This window comes from Cygnus olor, chromosome 5 (assembly GCF_009769625.2).
Source record: "Cygnus olor isolate bCygOlo1 chromosome 5, bCygOlo1.pri.v2, whole genome shotgun sequence".
NCBI classification, from domain to species: Eukaryota; Metazoa; Chordata; class Aves; order Anseriformes; family Anatidae; genus Cygnus; species Cygnus olor.
In genome coordinates, this window is record NC_049173.1 from 18,682,793 (window position 1) to 18,706,032 (window position 23,240).

Genomic DNA, 23,240 nt, shown 5'->3' on the forward strand with positions numbered 1-23,240 from the left:
TAAGAGAAGAAAAATGCTGCCTTCTTCCAGCATGGACAAACAGTTCTCTCTCTGCTCCGCAGGTACGTAGTATGCCATTTTTTGATGTGGGTAAATTGAAGTCTTGCACACTGCAAAAATTTTGGATCTTCATAGAATGGACCACAATTGCATTAGAAATGTCATCAATTAATTTATTTGTTATAAATAAAAACAATAAATAGTTCATAATTTACTCTTGCAGCTTTCTAAAAATATACATCTTATCTTAATATTCTCATAAATTAGTTCTGGCTTGTACAATTATAGGCAAAATGTACAAAGAATTTTTGTAGCTGACACTTTACCCTTTACAGTCTATATTACTACAGAGACTAACTCCCATTAATTAGTAATTGATACTCTGCTAGAGAGACTTTATCTGTGTTTTAACGGAAATAGCGAGGATAAACAATTTACTCTTTATTTAACAAATGGCAGTTCTCTACAAAACTAGCTTTATCCCCATTTAACAGCTAAATTTTGGGTACTGTTAGGAGTAGTCATGTGAGATCTGAAGGACCTCTGCAAAGTTTTCCTCAAGATCATCAAGTTCCTTATTGGCTTCCAAATCACTGTAACAAGTAATCAAGTTTAAAGTTGCCTCACATGAGGGTGAAGTGTCTGGGTCTTCAGATTTCACATAAGAGTGAGACTCTGCCTCAGCGTTCTTCATTTCAGCAACATCTTCCAAAAAGTCATCCTTACTCCGTGTCTCCTTTGAATTTTCACTGCATACTGGCAATTCGCATGTGCTTGGTTCCTTTAGTAATAAATCCATGGTTGTAAGGAATTCTTCACGTTTTGTAGCTTTCCTTTGCCTCTGACTTTTACTAGTCAACTCAGGCTCTTCCATCATATTAAACTCTTCCAGGTCCAGCGAGTCCACGGCTTCCCAGTCCGTATGAACTTCCTCAGTGCTGCAGCTGAGGTCTGCTTTAAGCACATCCAACAGGTGCCGCATCTTGCTCTAGGGTGTGAAGGAACAAAGGGGTGACACCTCTCCATCTGCCCAGAACTCAGGGCTCCATTCAAACATAAAGAGATGGAAACTGCTTGCAAACAATTATACAGCAACAGGCACTAAACGGAGTTGACTGTTGTCACTGTTTTGTGACTGTGCCTGACTCTTGGATTGTGGTAGATCAGGAGTCTGCAAATCTCTCGTTTATAGAGAAAGATGCTCCCCACTGAGCATTCTGGTTACATAAACCAGCAAATATGCCAGCAGCTTTCCTCTGTGCTTTGTAAACATCACTAAAGTCGCATACAGAAAGTGAGAATATTCTAGAGGCAGTACCTACCTCATCCAAACGGTTCTTGTTTTCTTCTATATGACACTCAAACAATTGTTCCAGAACTCTACAAATAAAAATTAAACCACTTAACAGGAAAGAAAGCATCTTTTTAGATGTCTACATAAACTAATGACCCTAGTTCTTGATTTTAATTTCTTAACCAAGTGGAACCATTAAGATTGTTTCAATTATGCTGTCCCACAAAGAGGGCTACCTGGAGCCTGAATCCCACTGGACTCAGCGCTCAGCAGGTCCAGCTTTGGGCAGCAGACACTAACCGTGGGACAACTGGTAGCACAGCTCTGGGTAGTTTTGCTCTGTTGAAGCTACGTGGGGGGAGAAACCAATAGTCCAGTGGCGGTTCTGCTGTCACGCTGAAGCACCCAAAATCTCCAAGGTGCACCACAGTGGCTGATACAAGTGTAAGTAAAGGGAAGGAATAAAATCCAGGGTCAGAAAAAATCCAGAGACAAGTCCTCAGCCCTCAGAACCTTCTTCCATTGCTTACAAAATGGTGACAGGATAAGAGAAAATTTCAACACAGAGGAAGTGTCCTGTGGCAAGTAAGGTAACAGTCACAGGAACAGATTTCTAGAAGGTCAAGTGAATTTAATCTAGTTTACATTAGAGATTATTTTTAAAAAAAAGGAAAGAAAAGGTAAGTTTAAAAATAGTTTTAAGGGAAGACATTACTGTAAAAAAAAAGAACCAGAGGGAGACTGCTCTTGGAATTTCTCAGAATTTGATAGAGGCTTCTTTATCAGAACCAACAGGTTAAGTAAAGATTTTGTGACTACTACTCAAATCCAGGGATCGTATAATACCTTACTGTTTAATTATTAAAATATATACATATATATATTTAGTAACTGGTGAACCCTTGTCTGGAACAGTATGTAATCCTTACAACCCGTGGTGAAGGTTGGATTCATACTGGTACAGGAACAAGGACAGAAGGGCAATGGAGGACATATTGTGTGAAAGATTAATAATTTGGTTTATTTTACATCTTGTGGAATAAAATGATTTCTTCTTAGCATTATTCCACATAAGCTTTCAGGTTAGTTTCTAATAGAGGCTGCATCTCATGGTACATCGCAGCAGACTGAAGTAGATGACCCACAGGACTTTCCCAGTCCTCTTTTCTTATAATAAAGCAAAAAAGAAAAGGAAATAAAGCAAAAGCAAACAGTAACTGGGTATTTATATATTCTTAAAGGGAACTCAATAATTACTAAAAACTACTTCCCTTTCTTACAGAGTTCCATGTATTTCTGACATAGCATTATAAACTTGAAAACAACCATAACCTACCTGTTAGAAAACAGCCCAAGGTTAAGAATTTCATTTGTTACATCTTCAATGAAAGTTAAATATAAAAGGTCATCTTCTCTGAAGGAAGAACAGAAAACCCAACGTTAAATGTTTAAATATACAGACACCTATCAGACAATGCAGTACGTATGATTACCTTTATGGGAGATGTTATTAAGAACATCATATAGATCTTAGCACAAACAGTCATTTTCAGAAAGATCATTCTACCTGGACAAACTTAGCCCTTCATTCAATTTAAAAAATAATAAAAAGAAAACAACTGTACAATGTCACAATACTGGAAAGATCACTGCGGTGTTCCACGTTTCTGTTATCTTCCTGTTGTGGTATAAACTAGCAGTGAGAGCCTCTGAGGAAACAGCCAAATCTTGGAGAGCATTTACAAGCAGCTTTGCACTCAAACAGAAAGGCATACAAACGAGGAAGAAAGTGTAATATTGCAGCTTGGTGCTCTGAGTAAAAGGCTTCTAAAGGAGCTTCTAGAGAATCTGACTGCAACTTGGAATTTCTAGTACTCAGTGGGAGCTCAGAAAAATAGGTACTTATTGGCAGCCTCCATTCCTTTCAAACAACAACTCTTTGATGTACCAAATCCTCGTTAGAGGTGGCTTTCTCCTCTTTGATTACATTTCTCTTTTTCCCCCCTTTGGAATACCACTTAAAGCCTGACTGATGCCAATCGAGCAATCTAAATGGGGCACTCTTCAAAACTTTTAAGTTCTGTTTAGAAAACAACCCACTCCCTTTTCCTCCCCCTCAGAAAAAAAGGAAAATAAAAGATTTCACTATTGTTTCTCTTTCATAGCATCTTTCTAAATATCCCAACGTATCCATCCAAACAAGCTCTACAGAATCATCCTTAATAAACAGAATCAGTCTTATCAAACAGAAAATAAAAAAATGGGATACAGCTTGCATGATTAGGTAAAAACTGTCATCCAGTCTGAAGATTGTAATTTTGGTTCCCTCTATAGTCAAAGAAGAAAGATAACTATAGATGACCTATAATATAGGGAAGAACAAGCCTGCTAAAGCATAAAGAAATTAAACACCTTTCCCAAGGTCACAGGAGAAAGCAGTGGCAATGTTTCTGAATACAACTCAAACATCTTCTAATTGTCATCAAGTTTCAGAGCACAAATTTAGTAAAAATGCCCCTCAACATTTTATCTTACTAACGTTAGCTTCAGACAGCTTTTAGTCCAAAAAAGAACTGGAAACATTTAATGTGCTGCCACTGGATAGTAATAGTCTAGATCTTTCATTAACTATTTTATAGCAATTCATATCCACATCAGTGTTACTGTAGATTGCGAACAACAGCTTATTCTGAGTGCTTATTCACTGTTTCAAGTTCAACAGTTCTGAGGAAGGGTTTCTACTTTATTGTTGCAAACCAGCAGGAGAATGGTGCAAGTATACTTACTCGGCCTCGATATTCGTCCTTGCAGATGGCTGCTCAGAATACAGCAATGTCTCTCTAATCAGAAAATCAAAGGATAAGAAATAGCAGAAAGCAACATTGTGTAAACCCTTTGCAGTACTTTGCAGCTGACTGTCTTCTGGAGCCATGCTGTGCCATTATTCCCATTATACTTCTTGGAAGAAAAAAATACCAAAAAACAAAAAGCTGCCACATCCTACTCCAATAGCAAAACCCACTGCCTACATTGAAGTCTGAAGACTCTAGTTCAAGTGTATTTTAATACCTCACTAGATGCAGTGCTCCGGTAACTCAGAAAGACCTCAGTGTTACTTCAGATGCTATACACAAGTCCATTACCCATAAAAAGTGATTTCAGTGTAACATGATTCGATACTTAATCACGTAAGACTCCCTATGTTCTTTGACACACAGTAGATTTTCAGGAGTAGCTTGTGACTACTGCTCTACTGTACAAAACATCAAACAAGTACACGAAGGGATAGAGTGCATAACATACAAATTGTACTGCATAAAAACAGCGTCACCAGGTGCTGATGTACAAATGAAGAGGACAGGACTGTACAAAGTAGAAAAAGGGAGGATGAAAGCCCAAGTGCTACTCTCTGGACCAGATCTATAGAAGAACTGTGACAGATCTATCTTAAATATACCATATGGAGTTTGCAGGTCTGCAACAGAAAGAACGGAGCTTATAGATCTAAGTAACTTAGCACCCGAGTGCCTCACACAACAAAGGATTAAAAGCATCTGAGATTTTTATTATTATTTTTAAAATACCTGCTGTTACACTGTACACTGATTCCTAAACCCTTAGGAATGCCAGGTACAGGTTTATGCCTGAAAGCACATCTCTGGAGCTAGGACTTCCTTAATTTGGGGCTGCACTGATGCACCTACGTGAACCTGGGATCTCTCTTGATGCACCTCCCTTCTCTTATATATTTATATTGTTCCTTTAGGAATCAAGAAGATTTTGCTGGCTCCTCAGATTCAATTCCCTTCTTCAACATGGAAATTCCGGGAGATTAAAGGAGAATGCTCAAGTCATTTATCTACAGGCATGCTCTACAGGTTTCCATGGAAAGGTCAGAGATCAAATCAGCAAGTAAAGCATGATTCTGAGGCCAGCAATTAGGAGAATCAGCTGGGAGCCCTGCGTTCAGGCCTGATTTCCAACACTGTTCTTGTATTTTAGACAATATTCTAATGCTCAGTGTTACAGCTTCAGAAAAAGACGTGGGAAATGCTTCTGGTATGCAACTCTGGCATATCTTAGATTCAAAAGTCTGGATGTCTGCAAACCTTTTCCTGAAAGATATACCAAAACCGTATTTAGGTGTAGCCCTGTATATGACATATATAGGTTGTAAGTTCAGATTTATGTTCATAACTAACAGCTGTATTAACTTCTCATCAGTCTCACTCCCTACCAAAATATTATTATTATTATTATTAATTTTAATTAATTATTAAATTATATTATTTAATTTAATTATTATTAAATTATTAATTATATTTTAATAATAATAATAATAATAATAATAATCCTGTATTTCAGAGCTCTCTTTCTTAATTGGCTTTACAGTGGAACTTCATAAGGAAACAATTCTGAAGTTGGGAAAGGCCATTGATCTAAAACGAATGAACAAACAAGTTCTGTGAGAAGAAACTCAGAAATGATAGGAGTGGCTTATTGCCCTAAGAAGAAGCTGTATAAAAAGCAAGAAGGAATGCTTCGAATATTTATTCGTTCTGTAAATCACGCACCTTAGGAAGGAGTATGGAAAAGCAGCTATTCCTCTCTCAGGCTCATCCACATCGTATCTGTTATCTCCAGCCTACAACACAAAAATAAAATCTTTATTATCAATGCAAATACACAGCAAATTCTACCACTAAAATGAACCTAATAAATATTTGTGACCAAGCAGTCCTCCAAATTTTATGTCTTTTCTGAGAAACTTTGAGTAAACTGAAACACATGGCAGCAATTAGTCATCAGCTTTGACATCTAAAATTTTAGTCAGGGGATGTAAGAGATCTGGAACATTTCTCCCCTGAAATGGCAAAAATGAATCCTCTGAAAACCGTAGAGTAGCAAAAATATGGTATGCAAAAGCAGGAAATGGCAGTCTAGATCACATACCTTGAGCTGCATGCAAAAAATTGATGGAAAGTAAACTTGCTGACTGCGTGCATTTTAAATTATAATACCCTGAAAAAGCTACTGGAAAGCTAGAGACTTACTGCTGTGACTTACAATGGCCAAAGAAAAAAGCAGATGTAACAGTTTCAAAATTAAATCAAAAGTTCTTCATGGAACTGGTGTGAAGCCTTCTGAATAATCATTTGTATTTCTCAATGAGGTCAACTGCAGATGTAGATCAATTCAGGTGTAGCTACTCTTCCATCTTCAATAAAGCTATAAAAACATTTTCTCTCATCTCGTCCGTAATTAATTGTCTTATTAAGGCAGAGACACAAATAGTCTGACCTTGTACCCCTTATTCAGGAAGAAAGTCCAAACATATCTGTGACTGTAATATAAAACACTAGGAGCAGGTAGAATTTGAAGTGGTATGATTGTTCATTACAAAATTCAGACATATTAAGCAAGACAGAAAGCAAACAATAGCAAGAAAAATATCCTCGCTTTGCTGGTTTGGTTGTTTAGTCAGAGGAAGGGATTCCTTTGTTCCAATTCTTTCATCAAAGGCTTTATGTATACATTACCCAATGTTAAAATATAGAAAAAATTGTTGTAACAGACACACCTTCTTCTGCTGAAAAATTAGGCACCAATTATCTATGTCCTTAATTAAGCACACTGGTGCACTTGTAAAACTTCGGGGAAGGGGGTACCCTTCAAAAATTTTGTAATGTTCCAGGCTCTCTTCACACATCTAAGTATTTTTTTCCCCGCTGTTTCTGCTTGTTCTTGTGAAACTCTCTCTCACCTCCACATAACTAATTCATCTCATGACAATAAAGAAAATGAAACTTAATTCAGTTGTATGTCAGAGATGAAGTATATATCCCAAAATGATGGTGAAGGGTGTGGGAAAAGTACCCTGACTGATTGATGATGATTTTATTACCTTCGCTGTCATCCTCTGCTGTTCAGTCAGAACTTTTCTCCCAGATGCTTTGTCTGTAGTTGGAAAGCTACAAAATTTAGAGATGTGTTAGATAGTATATCTAAAATAATTTCAGAGTAATTATTCTGCCTCTATACATATGTAAATGAGAACAGAATTTGTTGCTTTTATTAAGATATAGTTATGATAACAGCTAAATTCCATGGTTTCAAAATAAAGACAAGTTCTGTACCTGATCACATCAGTCTGTGTTTCAGCTTCCACATGCCGCTTGCAGCGGTTTTTCCTTTTCCTTCGAGCAGGAGTGTAATACCTGTACTCTGACAGGACGGATTTAGCATCTGATATTAAGGTGCGTGGAGTAAAAGGTTTTTGGCTTCCAGTAAATAATTCAGAGTGCCTGTCTAGAAGATCCCCACTGTATACTTTGGAGTTCCTATCCTGATGCCTCTGGGAACGACCATTGCTCACAAAACTATCAGAAGAGCAACTGCTTGAAACTCCGGAGTGTTTTCTTGGTGTACTTGATGTACTGACACTTGAGTTTGAGTTAGATGTGTTAGATGTATTCCGAGAATGTTTTCTGGTATGTTTTACTGGACTGGAGTGAACCAAGCCATGCTCGCCGTAAGGTGACGGTGCTCTTGACAGGTACCGTGCATGCTGAACAGAGGGGAACGGACTGTCTTTGTCTTCTGCTTCCAAGGGACTCTAGAAAAAAATAAAACACGATTTGATTGGTTTGCAACTTACCAGCTTTTTTCAAGTTGGCACTTGCAGTTATTATTGCTACCAACTTGGAGGTATTTTCTTTGTAAGAAAAATCCAGTTTCCTAAAATCAAACTGGTTTCAGAGCAGCTCCAGAGCTAACAAGTCTTAACACCTTTATGTGAAAAGATTGGTGCTTTCTTATAGAATAGCGATGGCTACATCAAACCAGGAGGTTCAATCATTTTAGTCCAAAACCGTAATACATTTTTAAAAGTCAAGGAACTAGTAACTGTTGAATTGAGGCACATTATTTTATATGGGTATGCTCTGTTTGCACTGCCCGGGCAAAGGAAGGTAAATAGACATTATCCACAATTATCTTCAAGTGTGGAGTTGTTGCCTTTCTCTCCAAACCCTATTAACTTTATCAAATGCTGTCTATCTTTACAAGATGTACATTTGGTAAGGGGCACCACTCACCGACTCATCTTAGACCAACATGGAAACTACTGTAATGTGGCTTAAGACACAGAGTAAGAAAATTTGTAACTAGGTGTTTATTCCCTGTGTAACCCTCTTCTTTTGCCTATAGGCGGAAGATTCACATCTTTGGTAGGGCTGTAAAATTTTTTCCAATTATTTCAATTTTAGTAAGGCTAAGCATTGAGTAACACCATGCTAATGACAGAGATAAGAAAAGAACTAATAACGTGAAATCAAAATTTGAAAACTAAGTAGGTCATTGAGAAATGTTAAAAAACAAATTATTTGGAAAGACCATACTATCTTTTTCTGCTTTCTGAAAAAAAATGAAAATCTTAATGCTTAAAAATTCATCAATATTCCTGAACTGTATTATGACAATGTGCCAAAGCTAAGACAGAAACATAGCTAAATCTAACTGGCATTTGAAGATTTATTTATTTTTTTGGTAAGATGAGGAGGAACAATTCAATAGAAAGAAATTTGATTTCTGTCCTAAGAGAACTTTGAAAAATTTCCAAATTGAAAGTATAAATACATGGGCAGTGTATGTGTGCTAGTAAATGTGCTTTATAGTGTGTCTGAACAGTTAGGAAGCATCTTAGCAATACAGCTGTTGTGTATTCTTTTCCTACCTAACACACAACCATGCATTGAAAATGTTATCAGTGAAGGGTATGTATGACATTTTATGACCTCCAAGGATGGCCATATTGCAGAGTTAGGTAATTAAACCAGAAGCCTAAAAATAAGAAAACTTTCTATAAACTATTTTAATTTCATCCACATGTATTTATGCCATTCAAGTTCTGTTACACACAACTGTGTGATGGAGAAGAGATGACGCGTGTGTGTATTAAAGCTACCTAGCAGCGCAACTACCAGAGAAGGTGCTTGCTCCTAGGTCCTGGCACAGTGAGGTCCAGAAGCTGTGAGGGTAATGTTGTTCTGGAACATCTCACAGAATCATAGAACATCCTGAGTTGGAAGGGACCCACATGGATCATCGAGTCCAACTCCTGGGTCTGCACAGGACTGCCATATAAAATTGAACCATACATCCAAGAATGTTGTCCAAAAGCTGCTTGGCTCCAGCAGACTCGGTGCCGTGACCGCTTCCGTGGGGAGCCTGTCCCAGTGCCCAACCTGCAGAACCTTTCCCTACACCCAGCCTGACCCTCCCCTGTCCCAGCTCCAAGCCGTTCCCTCAGGTCCTGTCGCTGTCCCCAGAGAGCAGAGCTCAGCACCTGCCCCTCCGCTCCCCTCGTGAGGGAGATTCAGGCTGCCATGAGGCCTCCCCTCAGTCTCCTCCTATCTAAGCTGAACAAACCAAGGGACTTCGGCTGCTCCTGATGCATCTTCCTCTCTAAACCATTCACGATCTTTGTAGCCCTCCTTTGGATGGTCTCTAATAGTTTTATGTCCTTCTTATATTGTGGTGCCCAAAACTGCACACAGTACTCAAGGTGAGGCCGCATCAGTGCAGAGTAGAGTGGGACAAATCTCATGGCCACACCATGCAAGCAGTATAACACAAGACAAAATAACAGCTAAAATAAAATAACATCTGACAAAGCCCAATTCAAAATCAACAGCTACAAACCCAAATCAATTCAGTTCATGTCTAATTAAATAGTCAGACCTCTTAAAACAATGATTTTACTGTTCCTTACATTCAGTTCACATAGCTCCAGGGCAACTGCTTCACCAAATGCTGTAAGATTTAAACAGATGTATACAAATAGAGGTGTTTCATAAGCAAATTCAACTTCTAACACAGAAATTAACTTGTAGATATGCTTCCACCATCTCAGCAAATAATAGGAATTTTGCAAGGCAATCAATAGCTGCTGTGAGACTTCTGAAGCCTCCCACTTGTGGGATGTAGGTGTGCTGCAGGAAAAATAAAGACACTTGGAAGTCCTTGTACATTTGTTGAAAATTCATGACACTGTAGCCTAATAATATACAGTATAGGATAATTATATATTACTAGTAAGCTGGTAATATATATTAAACTATGTAATACATAGTATAGCTTGTAAATATTCATAGATCTTCTATTCTACCGTTCAATTTCTAAACGATGTGTTCTTAAAAGTTCTAAGCAATGACCCTCACTGTATAAATGTTGCATCATCTCATAAACTGCTACTGCTATTGCTTTGAATCTACACTACTCTGTTTTTTTTTCCTTTCAGAACTGCTTGGGATTTTAAATTAAAACTCAAATAATATACATTTTGCAGTATGCAGTAAATGCTGTTTAAGAGGAGTATTAAAAAATGCAGTTAGTTTACCATCAAAATGAAATCACAGAACACACTGCTGTCATGCTGTATATTTCCTTCACAATTCCACACAATTTCCTCCCAAATCATTAATATCTATCCATGCTGTTCCAGTACCCCCAAAATGTGCACAGCTGCTGATGCAAAGAGGCAATTTTTTTTTTAGTTAGCTGAGCCAAAATAAGCCTTTCTTGATGGTGTATCACATTAGCGAACTTAATTTTACGACTACAGCACAATTACATGCTGAACTGATAACATGTAGCAACAATGCCAAACAAATGCTTGTTTTAGCAAGCAGCATAATACAGCTTACCAGTGTGATTGTTTGCATATAAAATAGTTGCAGTGGCAGCTCAACACTACAGAAAACAGATAAGACTGGAAAGATTCAGAATCCACCTATATAGATATTTTGAAAAGCGAATTCTACACTCTTCAGCATGTATTAAAAACAGCTTAATTTTTGTTGTGTACTTTTTACTCTCAGTGATTAAAATAGTTCATGGAGCTGCAAAATAAATCAGATTGTAGAAGCATTTGTTAACATAGGATGATTGGTGCCGCGCAATATACAAACAACAACAAAGAAAATAAACCAAAAGATGTTAATGTGCCAACTACTCATGAAAGCCACATGTTCTGTTTCTTGGGTTCAGTAGAGCTGATCCTAAAACAAGACAAAAGGATATGGTAAAAATGGCAATATTCTAAATTTAAGCTTTCCTTATTTTTCAGGAAGCTTAGGACAAGTTTCTTCTCCTTCTCAAACATGTCTTAAGTATAACAGTAGCCAAGGTAGTGACTAGCTGGTAGAACCACAAACCACAGCCGTATTTGTGGCAATCTTGAGATGCATTCATTTGAGTACTGAGAAGGATGTCTTTGAACCCCTTTTCCTGGGCTAAACTTTTAATGCCCAAACAGAAACAGGCAGGGAGTACAGCCTTTGGATATACAAACAGTATCAGGAACAAGGAACTATCTTGCTGACTTCAAAAAGATTTTAAGGAATGCAACATAATGTTTGTCTGCAATTTGTCATTGATGTTTCAGAAAATTATTTGCATGTCTCTTTCGGTATAGGCAAATCAACTGTAAGCAAGTATGTCCATTTTCTTCTCTAATCTGTATCTGTAAAAGCATCAGATTTTTACCTGGAAAAAAGAGATGAAACAGGCCTACAAATATGCAGTAACACACTAACCGAATTTTTAGCTCTATTCTTCTGATGCAATTCAAAAAAATTTATTCAAAGGCAGTACCACAGGTTTGGACATTAGCACTAGCAAAAACTGTTTGTGACTCCGAATTATATTACTTACAGTGACACTTCTCTTACTTTCCAATGTATATTCCTATTCTGTTGATTCAACCAACTGAATTGTAATTTGTTTTGAAAGACCAAAAATTATCCAATGATATATTTCAGCAATAATAATCCCCTTAAAAAGAGTTACTAAATTAAACATTTATGCCTTTTTTATTTTTTTTTTTAACCACAGCTCTGTGGTAAATGGAATATTACTTGCAGCAAGCTCATATTGAGAGGAATCCTGAATCTTCACGGAGTCCGCGAAAGTTCAGTCAAAACAGATCAAAGCATAACGCTCTGGTCTAATGGGCAAGAGAAGTAACATAAAGAAAGAATCCAGATTTGTCTTTAAGTTACTTTTACTTCCTAAGAGAGGTTTACTTTCTTAGCTCAAAAGACACCAATGTGTCATCTGCTAACAAAAAAACAAAGTTACAAAGAAAAGCTTGCTAAATCTCCACATAAAATGTCCAAAGGCACCTCTCACTGGAGTCACTGATGAGTTTAGGTCTTGACATTAACTTGTTCTTGCACAAAAAGAGGTCTTCAAATAGAATATTTCATCTACTATTGTAAAATGAGCTCACAGATACACTTTATGAACCATATTGCCAAGACATAGAAGCTGCAATTTTGTAATAAATGAATATCTGATTCTTTTAACTCAACACAGCTCAATTTAAAAGCCACTAATGTTGCTGTTAAGTCAACTGAATTCCTTCTAATTCTAATTCTAATTCTAATTCTAATTCCTTCTGTCCAGCCTTCTGCTGCTTGGACAGAGCAAAGGTCTCATTTGGTAAGCAACTGGCCTTTACATTTGCTGCTCCCACAACCCTTTGTATGTCAGATGTTCATTTTGTTGTATACTTTGATATTTACTTAAAAATTGAGAAACATGAGAGAGACTATTCACACAAACCTGTGAACAATTAAGACCTGAATGTATATAATCAGTTTGCCATACTGTCATCAGTAACAATAATTTTTCTCACTCAAAACTATATTCTTGTTACATTCTTTATGTGTGCACGTGCCTGTGTGTGTGTTATTCTGTTGTATAATGTGATACATCCCTATTTTCATCAAGGAGCCCGATGCTATTAAGGATATTACTGAATGTGCATGAAGAAATGTATTAAATAAAACAACCAGCATGAGAGGTGACTGTTGTTATGAAGCCAGCAAGGAAATCTGTACAGAGCATTCCTGATGAAAACATCTTTCTTTGGTGTTCAGAAGGTTCTTCTGTTATCTTTCTGTTGTTCACATATCTCATTCTGACAAAACTAATTCAAGCATAATACATCTTCAGACTCTTAATATCTTAACCGTATAATAAATCTTTAAACACAAAGCGTTTGAGTAGGTAATTCACATAGCCATACGTGTGCACTGCATGCAAAATTAACAACAGATTACAAACAGTAAATGGTGTTTCCTAATCTATATTTCATAAGTGCAAGCATAAGAAAGGTCATAATTGTCCTTCTTAAGAAATCAAACTGTCTCAAAAATCAGACTGAAACAGATCTTGAAATATGAAGCAGTTCTTTGCACTCCCAAAGCAATGACAATTATGCTTAAAATGGCTTAGATCCTTTCAACTGACTTTTGGCACAGATTTATTTCTTTTAAAAAAAATCTTCAGCAGTCAGAAATGCCTATTAATAGGATTATCTGAACATGGGATATGAAATAGCAAGTCTTACTCAAATAAGAGATTTTACTCATGGCCAGCTCAATTGAGATTTTCAGATAAAGTCTAGGGATATGACTACAACAGTTAGAAAGACTACACGGTTAGTAGCATTCTTTGCATACACGACACAATATTTTCCAGGCTGCATCAAACAGTCCTTCTATTGTAGGAAAATGCCTTCAAGTAATTGATTTAAGACAGAGTATGTACACTTAATTTGGTGATAGATAAATGACTGGATACCCACAGATGTGCTGCTTATTCACCCTCAAGCTTTTCAGTCTAAATTAGACTAAATACTCACTTAAAATTACCTATTAGCAAAGACACATTCAAGTTAACAGCCCTTTCAGCATCCATATCTGTAGTTTATCACCCTATTTTGATAAACCTTCACACATGGTGTCAATCATCATCATCATGTTGCACGGAAAAAGAAGAGAAGTAAAGCTGTTCCCTGCACATCTTACACACTCCCTGCCCCTCTGGTTGACATTGACAGAAACTGCTGTCCTTGAAGTAACTTAGTTGCTAGTGATCCCATCAAAACACTGCTCCATTGCGCCCTTTGAAAATCAGACTGCTCCTTAGCTTCTCACGCTTAGGTCTTCTCATGCATGATGCACAATAAACTTCTATTGCATCTTAACCCACAGGTTAATGTGGAATACTTACATCTTAGTGATGAAAATACTCTCCTTTTAATGAAAATCTGTTATGAAATCTAGGTAGCCACAACAGAAATAGCTTCCTCGGCTCATTGCATATCATAGTAGATTCTTACATTACAGTAACTTTATATTTATAAATAGATATTACACATGAAGAATTTAAGGTTCTTGTGCATTCAAAGCCTCACACAAAACAGTGAAAGAGGAGGCTAGTCATGTTCAAGACATTATAGATACTCAGTTTCATACTCAGCTCATTGTATAATAAAATATGTTGACTAAATGACAGAGATTATAAGAAATATATAACAATTATATCTTTCAGAAGAATTATTTTTAGTTCTTTTTGTTTTTATGATGCACAAAGCACAGTCTCAATGGAAAACAGTTTCTATGCTCTATTGCAGCATTAAATAACAATAAAAACAGCTGTTGAAAAAATGAAGAATGATGAAATAAAAGCACCAGACTTATGAGAAAGCATAAAAAGTGAATGCTAATGAATGAAGCCTTTTGAAAATAAAAATTCAGGTGCATAAATCAAAGCTGGGTAACACATATTTAGCCTATAATCTATTCAGACATTGACCTTGTTGAAATTACAATGGTTATTAATGTATATGTTACTCTTGATATACATTTTACAAGAGCAACATTTTATTACTCAAGAAATTATGCATTATGTAAGGCATGTCTTTAGCTTCAGTATTCGTACATTTAAATTTAGCGTTGGCAAAGCCAGCAGAACTCTACTTGTCTTTTATTCTTATAATCCTCCTGTTATAAGATGCTTATGAAGAACAGGACCACATTCTACTTTTGCCACTACCTCCAACTACTTCCACTGCTTACCCTTCCGCCAGAAGGCTCATTTGTAGAATTTTATTAACTTGCTGGTGCTCTGATTTATATTCCAGTGAAAAACACCTTGTAAAACCAGCAATATAATCATCAATGATTTGACTAACAAAGTGCCAAATTGTATTTTAGTGAAGATTACTTTTTGCATATGTAAAGTGAAAACAAAACCAACAACAAACTTACAGAAGGATAAAAGGCATTATATCCAAAAACTACAGTTTGTGTAACTACAGTTACACTCTAAGGCTAACAAACATAAGGAAAACTACAATTTCTCTTGCCATGATAAAATCTATACTTCCAGGACAACTTTTGATGGGAAGGCACCTGTAAATCATTAGAAGAACTGGACAGATTATTTTAGAAGGACCTTGTTTTGGGAGGGATTAAAACAAAGGAAGAATGACAGTCTCTTATAATGCTATATTAAATACCACACTTACATCCCTTCATTGTAGAACTGAGAATTTATACAGTAATTAAAGATTTTAAGCACACTTTAGTTGGTTTCACTGTGAAAAATAAAATTTGGATCTTAAATATGATGTTTTCTACCTTTTCTAATGCATCCCTAACTAAGAGCCATGAACTGAATTTCAAAGCATTATTTCTCCACATTACAATAGGGTCATTCTCAGATTGCCTACTGCAAAAAAAGAGTCACACAGAAAAACTACTGATGAGTTTTCTGATCTACTTGGAAATGTACTCGAGCTCTACATATGCTTAAAACAACATATGAAGCATTTGGTATTAAAATCAACAAAGTTAAGATAGCATTCTTTTTTAATTTTGAATTACTCCTCTACAGCGATGAAAATGATTCTATAGTTTATTAGCCTATTTATATACTATTTGGAAATATATGTCATATAACTGGATGAAATGCCAGTCAAAATGAGTGAACCTATACATATAGACAAAAAGCATAATCTTCACTCATTTTGATGGCTTAACCACTAATTTCCACTTTCAACGAAGAGAGAGAAACATGGGGATTCAAGCTGAGATGAAAGAGAGAATTCAAGAGTAACTAGAACTTGTCTTTACCACAGGCACTCTTCATACCTGCCATCTCCATCAGAAGGTTGACACAGTGGCACATGCCAGGAAGACCATTGTCTATTGTTTGAAATATCCTAGCCCTCCCTCTAGAACTAATGCCACATTGGTGATCAGCTGTTATTAGGGCAGGCAAGCAGACTATGATATCTACTAAGCAAAATTAAAATATCTACCTGTCCAAAAGAGGTTGACAGCAGCCTTCCACTCTCTCTTGAGCTGGATCGTGAGGCATTTTTGCCCACACACATTTCTTTTTCACACCTGGCTATCTTCTTTTTCAGTCTCTCTCTTCTCTGCTGGTCAGCAACTTAGGAAAGAGATAAAGTTTGTCAGGTCCAATCTGAAATCTTACTCTTAATTTGTCCTAAGTGATTTGAAAATGTCACAGGGGTTCCAGTCGCTCAGCAAAGTGAGACCACAGAGATAGGTTCTACTTCACTTGGCAATTACGAAAAATTACATCTATTTTTTAGAAGAAAATATCAGAATATCTTGGTAGCTGAAGCTGTACCTTAGTTTCCTTTAGGTATTCTCATATCCCACAAGCAATACAGTACTGTGTGGAAATTTCAAGATCAGTAATGCTAACAGAGCACCCTAACTGAAAACTAGCAAGTTCATTCCCGAACTTTATGGACAGAAGAACTCCTCTAACTGTACTCTCATCCAATGTGTTAGCAAGAAACAACATGTTTACTGTTAGTAAATTTGACATATACAAAATCTGCTCAAACCATGTGAAAATAGTCTCCCATGTACAGAAATCCATTGTGAAACAGCATGTTCAAGCCAAGAACATAAACAATACACGCAAACTCTGTGAAAGGGCCACTGCCAGATCAGGAGGGAAAATTTTTATCAGTCTGCACTGGTCTGCAGTGCAAGACCTCACATGGTGTCCCTGTATCACAGAAGATGAGTCAGGTATATATGCCACCAGATAAAGAGAAGCCCAAAAGAAATATAGGTAAGTTTTCTGTCTGTGTTCGTGTTTGCTGTCAGTCACCTTTATCCAGTATCTTGCATAGAACATAGTACGCTTTTGTATATTACGAGCACCCAGGTGCCACAGATGATGAAGTAGACAAAGTTGAAAAATCCAAATAAAACTGATCAAAAACGTTAATAATTTCCAAACAGGAATGAAGAGCCAAGCATACTTTTGAAGTCTATACATAATGAAACTTTTAACTCAACTACAATTCTCATTCACTTAATACAGACTCAAGCATACGAATGGTTTATTTGAGACACACACACAGACAAAGGCCTTCACAAGTTTCTTCTTCAGTTTCAAAATGTACTTATATCATGCTCTGGTAGACCCCAACCTTCACACAGCTTATAATGCTTAACGCATGGAAATGTAAATAACTTTGTGGATTGATTTGGTACGTTCTTCTAGACAGCTGAGAACTACAGCAATCTGGGGACATTTAATCAACCTTTAGCATACATGCAACTGTGTCTATTAGAATCAAGAGACATGGTAATCTCTAGGACTCAATTAAGCACGTGTATTAGTTTTATTGAACGTTTTAGTCCCCTTTTAAACTAGAAGCAATTCCTTCCGATGCAAAATCCCTGCTCTCATTCCTCAGGGAAACCCCTTTCTGTCTTTCACTTCTTACAATTGATATGTAAAATACAAAGTAATTTCTTTTACAGCTGCTGATTTATTCAGTATATTCCATTAGAGTACTTATAATATAAAGCTGCTTTTACTCCTGGAAAGGCGTTAGCTGAAGTTAATATATACTAAATTCTACAAAACTGAATTAAAATATGACTTATAATAGAAGGAAAAAATATACTGTACCATTAAATAATTAAAACTCAATATTTGTCTTTCTACACTATATTATTATTATGTGGTTATTCTAAATTATTTTTATTTCTAATTATGTTTGTCTTAAAAGTTACAGAAGGGCACTCAAAAATTTGCTACAGGTCACAAGTTTTAGATGTTTGAGATAATTATGGTGGTTCAACAGAGTGCGGCTGTGTGTGCACATGAATGGAAGCTGTAAAAATTCAAGTCTTGCCCACTGCTCGAGTAAAACGGTGTATGAGTATTGAATAAATATCTAAGGAAACAATGAATGAATGAACGATAGAGCTCTACAAATCAAGAATGCAAATCATACAGAATTACAGGTGTCTTATTTTGTAAGCACAAGTACGTGGCTGAAAGAGAAATTTTCTTATACTCAAGTGCTTAGGTAGAAAGTGAGTTCATCTATGAAAACAGAGGCAAACCCCTTACTGCTTGTTCAGCCTGCACAACATTGCTTACCAGGAGTTTCTAAGCAAAGTGTACAGCAGTGTGAATATTAATGAAAAACGGAGTACTTCTGTTGTCCCTATTCCACTCTTTACCAGATGAAGTTTGAGATTTAACATACGTCAACAGACTTGGTCTTTACTACTGGAGTTCAAAAACTAAGCCATTTTCCACAGATCTCCTCCAGGACTGTGTGCTACGACTCTTCTCTGCCAAAATATGGCCTGTGCCCAAGTAAAGAGTAAAGAAAGAAAAGAACAGTAAGCACGCCAGGATGCTAAGGCTATCTTTGGTTGTCAGAATGATCCATCGGGACTACTGTCACCTACATGGGAAATGTAAAGCCCTTGCCTCACACCAATGATATATTGAGCTTAGCTCAGCCAATCCATTAAGTGTGTTCCAAAAGCTATAAAGTCATTCATGCATACCACAAGGCAGAGCCGACACTTGCAAAACAGAATGGCAGAAAATCCTTGCAGTGTACCTGCCTTGTCTCCACCTTAGGGAACTCTCAGGCTAGATCTGCTGTAAAGCCTAGGAATTGTAAAAGCAGCAGATTCAAAGGTAAAGAAATCCCTCTTGAATAGAGTTAATGTAGACATAAACAGACAACTAGATGTAAATTAGGACAGCCCTGAGGCAGTCAGCAAGCAACAAAGACAAGGGTATAAGCACAGAAAATGTATGCTACTAATTTACTCTTACTTCACACATCGTTTCCTCAAGCAGGGACTGGAGAATCCAGTTTTTCTGTTTGGCTTCAGCCAGACAGAAAATGGCATCCTAAAAATGGCCTGAACCTTTGAAGCACTAATTGCAAATAACATTACAACTGATGGGAGCTGAAGATCCTCAGGGCTGTCATATACAATCGCTTGTCCTGCAGCCCTGCATTTATTTCTGGGCATTCTCACAGAAAGAATGAGAAGAGCATTCAGGAAGAAACATGCAGTTTTGAAAGGGATACTTATCTCTTAATTGGAAAGATTCCACTCTGTTCCAGATATCTGCTGCTTCAAATTAACTAAAGATAAAGCTTCTTTAGTTTTCAGTGAGGTATCGAGTACCTGTTAACAAATTCAGTTGATGTTTACTTCCTACTAGTCTACAACAGTGTGCCAAGGGCACTCCTGTCAAATGTAGATTTACTAATTTTTTTTTTTATCTGAAATTTGTTAATAGGTACTTAGTAGTTTCACTGCAAATATATTTTACTGTACATTGGCACCAGAAATGTGTAATATTTGTAAATATGGAAAAAGTTCAAGACAATAAGTATCTTGTGACAAATAAAAGAAAAAAAAATTTTCATCTATTTAAAAAGGGTAAAATAATGAAAGAATAAAAAATAGTCTATAGATCCAAATAATGTGATTCTCTATTTTACACGTAGTATAGACATTGAGATTAACGTATCTCATTAACTGCTCTGCTCAAAGCCACAACAAAAATTTACAGCAAAGCAACAGTGTATTACATCACAAACAAAGCAGTAATTTTTGTATATCAGATATATTCAGTCTGTGAAACTAAGTAAATTCCCTAACTTATTCCACCCACTCCATGAATCTGTTCTCTTAAATCTGTTAGCAATGAGAGGAAGCATAAGAAAACCCATACATTTTAAGAGGTTAAACTGTAGCATTCTCCACAGAGAGCTAAATACAGAACACTGATCAGTTTCTCACAGAAGGAACACTTTTGCGGGGGCAAATACCCTTTTCACAAAGTTTACACCGCGTTTCTGAAGCGGAGATCGTATTGTTATATTTCTTTGTTAGAATACTCCCTCTACAGGCTCGATTCTTTCTTCCTTAAGACTAGGCTGCAGCAGTGTTATAAAGACATGCTTCAAATTATAAAACCATGTCATAAACCTGGCAGAAAACAAAATAATCATACCTATCACACTCCTAAGCAGCTTGCAACCTCTGTGCTAAAGGACAGTGTGTTTCAGAATGACAGTGGTTGTCCTTTGTTCTGAACTTCTGATCTCTACATTTATCATATGCCACATTACAGCACACTTGGCAGATTCAACCTTCAAGTCATTTCATTATTGATGTAAATAAGCCATGGCACACAACGAAACATTATGTTAGATTTAAATCGAGTTCAGCTTGAAGAACAACGTAACTCAAAAGAATTATCCAGCACTGTGCATTTCTCTAATGTGTTTTTATATCAATTATTTTTACATTAACACACTTCTGGTTAATATTTTCCCTTACGAATTCTCCCTGATTACCAGTGCAAATTTGCATCAACCTCAGTTCTGCTGAGCTTGAAGTGACCGTAATTAAAACGTACAGCATAGCACTAGGTGGTATTACTACTGCAAGCAAGCTCTTCCTTCCATGAGAGCTAACAGCTTTTACTATCAGCTCCTAGCTCAGCACAAATCTCCGGTGCACCATGATTTAAGCAGCTGGGGTGAGCTCTCATCAAATTCAAATTGCGCTTTGCCATTGGTATGAAGTTCTGGTTTCTCTTAAGTATACTTTTATTGTTTTTTAAACACAAAATTTAATTTTCATAACTCTAAGACATGATTCTGCAGTCCTTCATATCCATGATCAATAACACTGTTTTGTCAAATAAAGGAGGAATCACGATGAGGAAAGGTGACAAAGGATTTATTAACGGCTTGATACCCACAACCTTGCTTGTATCAAATAGAACGTTACCCAGAAAAGTAATGTTTGTATCAGGGGATCTACTTAAGAAATGTGATACTGCCTGGCAAAACTACCAATGGCAGAATTTGATCATTGCTAAAGCTTGGAAGTAAAGCCTAACAGCGAGACGTGAATCCTTCAAAGGAATTCCAGGAAAGGCTAGAAGCACAGCATTATCCCAAATCCATCCACCTCTGATCCATATGGGGTCCTCATATGGCATCTCATAGACATTTCTGCCAGCAGTATGAATAATACAGCAGACTGCGCACAGCCTACTACACTGAAATTGTGAAACTGCTGCACCAACACTGAAGCCTGAAGCCAACTTCTGAGCCCGCTAAGGTAAACCTCCGTTCATGTATTCTAGGGAGAGGTCTGACTGACTTCCACATGGGCTTGGGCAGTGGATTTTGTCTCAGGATATCACTGGTGCAGCTGCAGCCCCCAAAAACATTTTAGACATACTGTACCAAGCTAATGTGGTGCATAGGTGGAAAACGTAATTTTATTCCAGCTTTCTGGCATGCTATGAATATTTTTTGTTCCTCATTAATAGCAGAAAAAAGTCTAACAACAACAAGCCCTCCATCTCCCGCCACCTAACAACAGATAGGTGTTCAAGCCAGGTAAATTCCATTAAAAATCAGGGACACATTTTCAAAAATAATGATGATGATTAATGACTGAAACAACTACAAAAGGAAATGATATTTTATCCATTTCTTGACTTTTACAGGTCAAGCCTGCAGGCCTCTCTTGTTTGTGTGCATTATTAACTATATTCAGTATGGTTGCTGAGTTCAATATTAGCACAGTTGTATAAAATCTTTGTTTAGTCTGACATCATGAGTTAAGCAAACCAATCTTATGACATTTTGCAACCACAAACTATGAGAAAAGTCTATTTTTGATGTAATGAATATACATCTTACAATGAATTAGCCCTCATTAAAAAAAACAACTTTCAGTAGAAGAAACAAAAGTAAATAACTAAATAACTTTTGTAAAAATAAATTAAGATGATTACAGTTGAAAGTATAAGTTGATAAATACTTATACATGGTGGGTTTTCCTGCTCCCCTCAAAATTTAGACTTGATAAATATGCTAGGATACCTTTCTAAAGACATATCTGAACTCTGAAAACTTAAGTGTTACAATTGTTTCATTTTAAAAGACTTATTTTAGTTGTTTGTAACTTTCATTTTCAGAAATGTGTACATCAAGACAAAACAGAAAAGTTAAAAATCAAAAGTGAGAATTTTTGTGAAAGCTTTCTGTAAAACAGTAACAGGATACTGAGCTTTCCATAGATGCAGGCTTTCTATAACATAAACGGTAGATAAAGATGATGCAAAATATGTATGTGATCACATCAAAATTTAAAGTTTAATACAGAACTATATAAGAATATACATTTCTTGATCTTTCTACTTGAACCTAATCCCTAACCCCTCAAAAAGTAAAACAACAACCAACATCACTGATCTGAGAGAACTGTTTTCTCACCCCCTTCTCCCCGCAAGTATTCAGGTTCTGTCAGTGCTAAAATAGGTTTCTGGTGGGTACCTTCTCAGAATACTTTTCCTTTTTGTTTTTTTTTCCTTCAGTATCAAAGAGACCTGCATTCCAAAGCACACTAATCACTGGGTTCAGGCTGTACTATCAATATGCTCTGTGGAAAAACCTCTAAACATATGGGACGAAAAGTTAGTACTGTTAGAAACCAGGCATGTGTAGCAGCAGCTGTCTTACTTGGCACAGCTTTTGTCGAGTTTTCTGGCACAAATTCCACAACCACAGACTTCTAATGGCCACCGGTATCAATCAACATGCTTGGACTAATTCTGAACATAGAAGTTTCACATTTCAAGAAGTTTCACATTTTAACAACTATTTTAAGTCAGCAAGGCTGATCTAATACACAGGAACATGTTCACTGCTAGCCCAGTGGCATGGCAGCTTGCCTACTTT

General features: G+C 36.7%; 1 protein-coding gene across 3 annotated transcripts in view; it reads right to left on the minus strand.

Moving 5' to 3' along the window:
• Positions 1–155: 155 nt before the first annotated feature.
• Positions 156–23,240, minus strand: part of SPATA7 (spermatogenesis associated 7) — a 41,739-nt gene continuing 18,654 nt past the window's right edge. For all 3 annotated transcript variants that reach the window (XM_040559879.1, XM_040559880.1, XM_040559881.1), the window contains 8 exons: positions 16,473–16,606; positions 7,432–7,910; positions 7,200–7,266; positions 5,869–5,939; positions 4,081–4,134; positions 2,631–2,708; positions 1,323–1,380; positions 156–988 (listed from right to left, as the gene is read on the minus strand). In XM_040559879.1, coding sequence (XP_040415813.1) covers positions 512–988; positions 1,323–1,380; positions 2,631–2,708; positions 4,081–4,134; positions 5,869–5,939; positions 7,200–7,266; positions 7,432–7,910; positions 16,473–16,606 — 1,418 coding nt within the window. In that variant the 3' untranslated portion in view covers positions 156–511. The remainder of the gene's footprint in view (positions 989–1,322; positions 1,381–2,630; positions 2,709–4,080; positions 4,135–5,868; positions 5,940–7,199; positions 7,267–7,431; positions 7,911–16,472; positions 16,607–23,240) is intronic.